This window comes from Oncorhynchus clarkii, chromosome 6 (assembly GCF_045791955.1).
Source record: "Oncorhynchus clarkii lewisi isolate Uvic-CL-2024 chromosome 6, UVic_Ocla_1.0, whole genome shotgun sequence".
Lineage (NCBI taxonomy): Eukaryota > Metazoa > Chordata > Actinopteri > Salmoniformes > Salmonidae > Oncorhynchus > Oncorhynchus clarkii.
In genome coordinates, this window is record NC_092152.1 from 47,334,675 (window position 1) to 47,345,140 (window position 10,466).

At 40.7% G+C, this 10,466-nt stretch overlaps 1 protein-coding gene across 1 annotated transcript; it reads left to right on the plus strand.

The window, feature by feature from the left end:
• The first annotated feature begins 1,694 nt into the window (after nt 1–1,694).
• LOC139412384 (zinc finger protein 180-like) lies at nt 1,695–9,976 on the plus strand. Its single transcript, XM_071159192.1, has 3 exons — nt 1,695–1,941; nt 8,827–9,012; nt 9,180–9,976. Exons 1-3 carry the CDS (start codon nt 1,695–1,697, stop codon nt 9,974–9,976), a joined length of 1,230 nt encoding a protein of 409 aa, XP_071015293.1.
• Nucleotides 9,977–10,466: the final 490 nt, after the last annotated feature.

A 10,466-nucleotide genomic window follows, 5' to 3' on the forward strand; every position in this document is an offset into this window, starting at 1 on the left:
TCTATCAGAGTTAACATCACCTCCCTTACAAAGGCCCTTCTCCCCCAATTTCTCAGTTTGGCCGGGCGGCCAGGTCTAGGAAGAGTCTTGGTGGTTCCAAACTTCTTCCATCTAAGAATGATGGAGGCCACTGTGTTCATGGGGACCTTCAATGCTGAAGATATTTTTTGGTACCCTTCACCTGATCTGTGCCTCGACACTATCCTGTCTCAGAGCTATATGGACAACTCCTTTGTCCTCATGACTTGGTTTTTGCTCTGACATGCACTGTAATCTGTGGGACCTTATATAGACAGGTGTGTGCCTTTCGAAATCATGTCTAATCAATTGAATTTACCACAAGTGGACACCAATCAAGTTGTAGAAACTTCTCAAGGATGATCAATGGAATCAGGATGCATCTGAGCTCAGTTTAGAGTCTCATAGCAAAGGGTCTGAAAGCTTAAGTAAATATATTTGCAAAAATGTTTTTTAAAAAAACTATTTTTGGTTTGTCATTATGGGGTGTTGTGTGCAGATTGATGAGGGGGGAAAATGATTACATTTTAGAATAAGGCTGTAACGTAACAAAATGTGGAACAAGTGAAGGGGTCTGAATACTTAACGAATGCACTGTATACCGCTGGCAGAGTTGTCTACCATTGGCAGTTTTGTATATAGTCACGTGATATGTGGTATAGAAAAGTCCAATCTTAGGAGAGTACATGAGAGGCACTATACTGTGTGTCTGCAGGTGTCTGTCTGGTCAAAACCACTGATACAGGTGCCCCTCCACCCTCTGGTGGGTTGGATTATGTCTACAGAGAAACCTAGATTCAAATACTTAGATGTGTGTGTATTGGGTATATGTTGTGAAATTGTTAGACATTACTTGTTAGATATTACTGCACTGTCGGAGCTAGAAACACAAGCATTTTGCTACACCCGCAGTAATATCTGCTAAACACGTGTATGTGACCAATAAAATGTGATTTGATTTTGATTTGAAATAAACATAGTTATCAAAGGTGCTTTTGGCTGGGGTCAAAATTACTCCAAAGGATTTTAATTTGTTAAAAGTCCATTTTGATACAGAAACACTAAACCATGATTTAGATGTATTAAGAACAAGTTGATTGACAAAGTCATGAAAAATTGGAAGAATTGAAAAAAACACATTTTGGCTATGATAAAAGATATGCCTCTGGGGTCAAAATGATCCATGTCAGAAGTATGGTTCAATGCAAATATGTAGTGGTGTGTAGTTTGTTTAAAATTCTCACTCATTAAACACGAACCAATCAACACATGCTTCTCTTTGAACGACTTAATATAATATTAAACTTTTATGAAATAAATTAAAAATAAACTTTTGGTTTCTCAACTGCGTTACCTACTCCAGTCAGCAGATGACGATGTGCGTCTGTTAGGTTCAGGCGACGCTGCCAGTGTGATGTCAAATCTAGTGGACGGGACGCTCCTTCAACCACAACAGCTAGTCAGACACCTCGGTAGCTTTCTAGCAAACACAGCTACAACATTCACGCTCTTTACACTGTTTTTGGTGTATATTAGTCGCTGTGTATGAAACACACTTCTGTCCTATGTACTTGTTGGCCCATTTAATTATATGTTTACGTTGTTTGTTTGTCAGGTAGCTGGTTTGCTAAGTTAGCTTAGAACTTGTCTAGTCGCTAATGCTAACGTCTCCGACCATGAGTTCACTAAGCTACTCTCCTCCTGATAAAGAAGAGGAGGTCTGCTGGACGGAGAAAGAAGCTCTAGTCAAAGACGAGGAGGAAGAGAAGGATGTTACAATACAAAAACAAGTAGAGGGTGGGGCTGTTACCGTGAAAGAAGAAGAGAAAGACGCGTTCAGAGTGAAAGAGGAGGAGGGGGAGATGACTGTCACATTGGAGGAAGAAGAGGAGGTTGGAAATCTGTTTAACACCAGTAAATACCGTCTCTGCAGTCGTTGAACCAATATGCAGTAAAGGGGTTCTACACTTTAATGTTGTTCTGTAGGAATGGCTGAAGCTACACTGTAACGTGTGAACAGCAAGAGTGGACCATCAACAAAACGTTAACAATTGATCAAATGCATCCAATGACAATGCCTGAAATTCTGTAGTCCTCAATATTTCCTATTAGATTAGCCCAAGATGTAGTTTTAAAGGGGCAATCAGCAGTTGTTACATCCATTTTGGGACTTATACATGAATGATATGTACCCATTGTTTCTTGAAGATTTCACTTCTAAATTTCTCATGAGCTTAGTTTAACTGTTGTACCCCATCAGAACTCAGAATATAAGCTTTTTTTTACTCCAATGTTTGTCAGGAAATATGAACAAACACTATATCTTCAAAACATGGTTAAAACTATAATGTTGATATCATGGATGGTTGCATTTCTCCAGCCCAATCCATCAGCTTTTTACTGAAACCGGCAGGGAGTACGCTTTGTTATTGTTTCTACTGCTGACTGCTGCCCCCGTTACTCCTCAAGGTCCAATGACTGTATGTTATTTTCAGTGGTAGACTGGCTCTGGTATAAAATATTCAAATATTCCATCTAAATGTGAATCGATTCTCAATTGCGACACGTTTCTAGAAACATAAATCGCAGTACTTTCATATCACATCAAAATAATTTCACATAATACTTTCATATCACATCAAAATCATTTCACACAATACTTTCATATCACATTAAAAAATAATTTCACATAATACTTTCATATCACCTCAAAATCATTTCACATAATACTTTCATATCACCTCAAAATCATTTCACATAATACTTTCATATCACATCAAAATAGGTAAGCAGTCGCGACACCCCAAACGGTAAACCAAATTAGTTTCTCGGAAATTCTCCTTCCTTCAGGCTTCTTTTTCTTCTTTGGACTTTATATGGCGGTTGGCAACCAACTTTAAGATGCATTACCACCATCAACTGGACTGGAGTGTGGACCTCAGTTCATCTTTTAATCACCCACTTGGGTATATACAAAGACAGTTGGGAAGAGGGCACAACAAGACCTTTTCCCCCTCAGGAGACTGAAAAGATTTGGCATGGTCATCAAAAGGTAATACAGCTGCACCACCGAGAGCATCCTGACCGGTTGCATCACAGCCTGGTATGGCAACTGCTCGGCCTCTGACCGTAAGGCGCTACAGAGGGTAGTGCGAACGGCCCAGTACATCACTGTGGCCAAGCTTCCTGCCATCCAGGACCTATATAATAGGTGGTGTCAGTGGAAAGCCCATCAAATCGTTAGACTCCAGTCACCTAAGTTTAGACTGTTTTCTCTGCTACCGCACGGCAACCGGTACCGGAGCGCCAAGTCTAGGACCAAAAGCCTCCTCAACGGCTTCTACCCCCAAGCCATAAAACTGCTGAACAATTCATAAAATCGTCACTGGACAATTTACATTGACCCCCCCACCCCTTCCCTTTTGTGCACTGCTGCTACTCACTGGTTGTTTGTTACCTATGCATAGTCACTACGCCCCTACCTTCATGTACAGATTACCTCAACTAGCCTGTACCCCCGCACACTGACTCGGTACCGGTGCCCCCTGTATGTAGCCACCACACTGACTCGGTACCGGTGCCCCCTGTATATAGCCTCCACACTGACTCGGTACCGGTGCCCCTGTATAAAGCCTCGTTATTGTTATTCTCATTGTGTTACTTTTTATTATTTGTTTTTATTTTATTCTACTTGGTAAATGTTTTCTTCTTCTTGAACTGCACTGTTGGTTAAAGGGCTTGTAAGTAAAGCATTTCAAAGCATTTCAAGTCTAAGTTGGTGTCTTGACGGATTTGTAAAAAACGGTTTGTCATAAAACACTATATATATTTTTTTCAATGTTGCTGACACCCTTCCCCAGAGGTGTCTCATTATTGGGATTCATTGCTGATTCCTACCTGTAGTAGCTCACTATGAGGTGTCTAGTGATACAGGTTAAGGGCCCTGTTGGACATTGGTGGTTGGTAGTGGAGTCGAGGGAACAAGCTGGGTTGGACACGGCCATGTTATTATCCCACACACAGTCTCTGTGGTTCATATGAACCCCATTCCTGGGAATTAGATTTGATTACAAATCGCCCCTGTCTTTTACCACAGAATCTGTCCCATTCCCAGCTAGGTTATGAGGTGCTTTGTCGCCAGGACCTATGACTGGTTGATAGGGGAAACCTCCATGCTTATTATAGAAAAAGTAATTAGGGGAAAACTATTTAGTAAACTGAAGTAAAACAACAAACATTTTTGAAAAATGAAAACTATTCAAAAACTATATTTGACACCAAAACTAAATAGCCTAAAATAATAACCAGCATGAATTATGTTCAGTTTGAATCATTTATATCTTAACTTTGGGCAAAAATAGAATTGGGTATTAAATATTTTTTATGTGGTTTTAAAGCTTCTGAACCTGGTGGCTGCTTAATGCTGCCATGGGATGGCAATGTTTCAAATAGACCTAGCTTGTGTATCACTATCACTTGCTATCACCATAAATACTTTAAGAAATTAGGATATTGGAAACTCCTTTCGATTCGTATTAACAGCTTAAAGAAAATAACATTGGCATGAATGACCTTCCGTGAACAAGAAGCACAACATTACAAATATTTTCAGAGATGTGAGATAATCAACTAGTTCTCTGTAATATCGTATAGCTTTGCAATCGTGACATTACGTACTTTCAAGGAAAATCGGCATGTTTCTCAACTCATACCTTGACTTTAAAAAGTGATTTTCGTGAGAATTTGCTTAGGAACTGCGTGTCACAGCATGACTATATGAACGTGATTTGTCGACTGTCTCTTGGACGGGCGTTAAATACGCTTTGACATTTTCTGGAATACTGTTTGAAAACGTTTTGAAAACGTTTTTTTATCTGCCTATTGAATTTGGAATGCACTGTACTGTTCATCTCTGAAACTCACTGAGATAATTCCTTTGATACAGCAGTAGCAATACAGGGATATAACATCTACAGAAAAGACAGGAATGCCTATGGGGGAGGTGTTGCTGTATACAGTGCATTCTGAAAGTATTCAGACCCTTGAATTTTTCCATGTTTTGTTACATTAAAGCCTTATTCTAAAATGGATTAAATTATTTTCCCCCCTTTCATTTAGATAATTTATTTGGCACATCTGCATTTGGGGAGTTTCTCCCATCCTTCTCTGCAGATCCTCTCTAGCTTAGTCAGGTTGGATGGGGAACATCACTGCACAGCTATTTTCAGGTCTCTCCAAGAGATGTTAGATCGGGCTCAAGTCCGGGCTCTGGCTATGTCACTCAAGAACATTCAGAGACTTCTTCCGAAGCCACTCCTGCGTTGTCTTGGCTGTGTGCTTAAGGCCGTTGTCCTGTTGGATGGTGAACCTTCGCCCCCCCAGTCTAAGGTCCTGAGCACTCTGGAGCAGGTCTTTCATCAAGGATCTCTCTGCACTTTGCTCCATTTATATTTCCCTGGATCCTGACTAGTCTCACAGTCCCTGCTGCTGAAAAACATCCCCACAGCATGATGCTGCCACCATCATGCTTCAACGTAGGGATGGTGCCAGGTTTCCTCCAGGCGTGACGTTTGGCATTCAGGCCAAAGAGTTCAATCTTGGTTTCATCAAGCCTGATAGTCTTGTTTCTCATGGTTTTAGTGTCCTTAAGGTGCCTTTTGGCAAACTCCAAGCAGGCTGTCATGTGCCTTTTACTGAGGAGTGGTTTCCGTCTGGCCACTCTACCATTAAGGTCTGATTGGTGGAGTGCTGCAAAGATGGTTGTCCTCCAATGCCCCATATACCACCCACCACTGCGACCTGTATGCTCACGTCGACTGGCCTTGCTACATATTCGTCGCCAGACCCACTGGCTCCAGGTCATCTATAAGTCTTTGCTAGGTAAAGCTCCACTTTATCTCAGCTCACTGGTCACCATTGCAACACCCACCCATAGCACGTGCTCCAGCAGGTATATATCACTGGTCATCCCGAAAGCCAACACCTCCTTTGGCCGCCTTCCTTCCAGTTCTCTTTTGCAAATGACTGGAACGAATTGCAAAAATCACTGAAGTTGGAGACTTATATTTCCCTGAACTAACTTTAAGCATCAGCTATCTGAGCAGCTTACCGATCGCTGCAGCTGTACACAGCCTATCTGTAAGTAGCCCATCCAACTACCTACATCATCCCCATATTGTTTTTATTTAAAAAATTTGGCTCTTTTGCACACCAGTATTTCTACTTGCACATCATCATCTGCACATCTATCACTCCAGTGTTAATTTGCTAAATTGTAATTACTTCGCTACTATTGGCCTATTTATTGCCTTACCTCCTTACTCCATTTGCACACACTGTATATAGATGTTTCTATTGTGTTGTTGACTGTACGTTTGTTTTTCCCATGTGTAACTCTGTTGTTTTTTTGTCGCACTGCTTTGCTTTATCTTGGCCAGGTCGCAGTTGTAAATGAGAACTTGTTCTCAACTGACCTACCAGGTTAAATAATAAAGGTGAAATTTTAAAAATGAAATTAAAAAATATTAACTTTATTCACACCTACAGTGCCTTGCAAAAGTATTCGGCCCCCTTGAACTTTGCGACCTTTTGCCACATTTCAGGCTTCAAACATAAAGATATAAAACTGTATTTTTTTGTGAAGAATCAACAACAAGTGGGACACAATCATGAAGTGGAACGACATTTATTGGATATTTCAAACTTTTTTAACAAATCAAAAACTGAAAAATTGGGCGTGCAAAATTATTCAGCCCCTTTACTTTCAGTGCAGCAAACTCTCTCCAGAAGTTCAGTGAGGATCTCTGAATGATCCAATGTTGACCTAAATGACTAATGAGGATAAATACAATCCACCTGTGTGTAATCAAGTCTCCGTATAAATGCACCTGCACTGTGATAGTCTCAGAGGTCCGTTAAAAGCGCAGAGAGCATCATGAAGAACAAGGAACACACCAGGCAGGTCCGAGATACTGTTGTGAAGAAGTTTAAAGCCGGATTTGGATACAAAAAGATTTCCCAAGCTTTAAACATCCCAAGGAGCACTGTGCAAGCGATAATATTGAAATGGAAGGAGTATCAGACCACTGCAAATCTACCAAGACCTGGCCATCCCTCTAAACTTTCAGCTCATACAAGGAGAAGACTGATCAGAGATGCAGCCAAGAGGCCCATGATCACTCTGGATGAACTGCAGAGATCTACAGCTGAGGTGGGAGACTCTGTCCATAGGACAACAATCAGTCGTATATTGCACAAATCTGGCCTTTATGGAAGAGTGGCAAGAAGAAAGCCATTTCTTAAAGATATCCATAAAAAGTGTTGTTTAAAGTTTGCCACAAGCCATCTGGGAGACACACCAAACATGTGGAAGAAGGTGCTCTGGTCAGATGAAACCAAAATTGAACTTTTTGGCAACAATGCAAAACGTTATGTTTGGCGTAAAAGCAACACAGCTCATCACCCTGAACACACCATCCCCACTGTCAAACATGGTGGTGGCAGCATCATGGTTTGGGCCTGCTTTTCTTCAGCAGGGACAGGGAAGATGGTTAAAATTGATGGGAAGATGGATGGAGCCAAATACAGGACCATTCTGGAAGAATGATGAACCTGATGGAGTCTGCAAAAGACCTGAGACTGGGACGGAGATTTGTCTTCCAACAAGACAATGATCCAAAACATAAAGCAAAATCTACAATGGAATGGTTCAAAAATAAACATATCCAGGTGTTAGAATGGCCAAGTCAAAGTCCAGACCTGAATCCAATCGAGAATCTGTGGAAAGAACTGAAAACTGCTGTTTACAAATGCTCTCCATCCAACCTCACTGAGCTCGAGATGTTTTGCAAGGGGGAATGGGAAAAAATGTCAGTCTCTCGATGTGCAAAACTGATAGAGACATACCCCAAGCGACTTACAGCTGTAATCGCAGTAAAAGGTGGCGCTACAAAGTATTAACTTAAGGGGGCTGAATAATTTTGCACACCCAATTTTTCAGTTTTTGATTTGTTAAAAAAGTTTGAAATATTCAATAAATGTCGTTCCACTTCATGATTGTGTCCCACTTATTGTTGATTCTTCACAAAAAAATACAGTTTTATATCTTTATGTTTGAAGCCTGAAATGTGGCAAAAGGTCGCAAAGTTCAAGGGGGCCGAATACTTTCGCAAGGCACTGTAAATGGATACTGTCATTAATGTGGTTCTTCAATAATTACACATAATTCTTAATACTATAGCAAACATTGTATTAAGCAGGACAATCAAACGAGCCTTAAAATTATAATACAAAGTAGTGTGAAATGTAGTCATAAGCAACCTGGAAATGGAGGTTACTCCCCTGAGTTTTCCCCCATTCACATTCAGAATACATTGTGAAAAATTAAAATCTTTGCTCACCATTTTTGCTCCAGGCAGATATAGTACATCATTAACCATTGGTTTTCTCTTTAGCAGGGAGGTGTTTCTGCAATCAAATTCTGTCCGCATCGCCCTCGTGCCGCAATTCTAGCAAACACAGAAAGGGGCCTATATTGGACACCAAAAGTTGTCTGGCACACTGCTTAGAGTTTCAACAACATGAATAACTTATTTCTAGCCTACAATCATCGATGTTACTACTAATGTGAAAAGAAGACAAAATATGACTATTCTTGCTCATTTTAAGACAATTGTCAAATAATTTTAACATTCATTACAGACGTCTATTGTTCTACAACATCATGACTACGCTATTGGCATCACCCTTTACAGTGGATTTCTACTGTTTGGGTCTTTAGTCATCTGTCTGACTTTGTTGTTCACACAGGAGAGAGACAGGACTATCGTGGATCCTCTGGGGAGCCTCAACAACCTCATGATGCTGAAGAGGCAGAGAAGAGTCTCTCCAGATCAGAACACCTCAACAAACACCCGCAGAGACCCACAGGGAAGAGAACTCACTGCTGCTCTGACTGTGGGAAGAGATTCACCTCCTCATCAGGCATTAAAATTCATCAGAGAATCCACACAGGAGAGAAACCTTATATCTGTACTCAATGTGGAAAGAGTTTTACTACATCTAGCCATCTGACATTACACCAGAGAACACACACAGGAGAGAAACTTATATCTGTGATCAATGTGGGAAGAGTTTTTCTGCATCTAGCTATCTGACTCTACACCAGAGAACACACACAGGAGAGAAACCCTATATCTGTGATCAATGTGGCAAGAGTTTTGTTCGATCTGACCAGCTGACATTACACCAGAGAACACACACAGGGGAGAGATCTTATAGCTGTGGTCAATGTGGGAAGAGTTTTGGTCAATCTGGAGATCTGACAGTGCACCAGAGAACACACACAGGAGAGAAATCTTATAGCTGTGATCAATGTGGAAAGAGTTTTGTTAGATCTAGCCTTCTGACATTACACCAGAGAACACACACAGGAGATAAATCTTATAGCTGTGATCAATGTGGCAATAGTTTTACTACCTCTAGCTATCTGACTCTACACCAGAGAACCCACACAGGAGAGAAACTTTTTTTTATCTGTGATCAATGTGGGAAGAGTTTTGTTCGACCTGGCCAGCTGACATTACACCAGAGAACACACACAGGAGAGAAACCTTATAGCTGTGGTCAATGTGGGAAGAGTTTTGGTCAATCTGGAGATCTGACAGTGCACCAGAGAACACACACAGGAGAGAAACCTTATAGCTGTGATCAATGTGGGAAGAGATTTGCCACATCAGGCTCTCTGACTCTACACCAGAGAACACACACAGGAGAGAAACCTTATAGCTGTGGTCAATGTGGGAAGAGTTTTGCTGCATCGAGCAATCTGACTCTACACCAAAGAACACACACAGGAGAGAAGCCTTATAGCTGTGTTCAATGTGGGAAGAGTTTTGGTCAATCTAGCATTCTGACTCGACACCAGAGAACACACACAGGAGAGAAACCTCATAGCTGATACCAAATATAATCTGATAAAAGATCTCTGCTCAAATATCAGAACATGTATACATGATGCAGTTGTTTCATGATATCAATGAATTAATGTCACAATGTAGAATGTTTTAACATTGTAGTTGGAGTATTTTAATAGTGTCACAATTTAGAACCCTAAACGTTTGCCCCCTTATCAATTGATTTCAACATGATATCGATGCGTGATGACAAATAAGTGTTGCAGTCCTTTGTTTAGCGACCCCTGATTTTAAATGCATCTCTCCAAAATGTAGCTGACTGTCTTCTGCAGGTTGTCCTCCAACCAGTGAGGTAGAAGATATCTCCCATTTCCATGTGTTTTTTTAGTTGTGTTTGTTTCATCAGTGATTTATTGCTACTTATCAAAACAACAGCATTTTTGGTGCTTGGGCAGTTGTTTGTGTATATTGTACAATTTATGTTTAGTTTTTCAATTTATCACAAACTGTTTCTGCATATTGGTTATTTATTTA

Excerpts from the sequence above, each read along its gene's own strand:
- LOC139412384 (XM_071159192.1), top strand. The coding sequence starts at position 1,695 with ATGAGTTCACTAAGCTACTCTCCTCCTGATAAAGAAGAGGAGGTCTGC. Across the intron at positions 1,942-8,826 it reads GTTTAACACCAGTAAATACC|GAGAGAGACAGGACTATCGT; the intron begins GTCTCTGCAGTC and ends TTGTTCACACAG. Across the intron at positions 9,013-9,179 it reads CTCATCAGGCATTAAAATTC|ACCAGAGAACACACACAGGA; the intron begins ATCAGAGAATCC and ends ATCTGACTCTAC.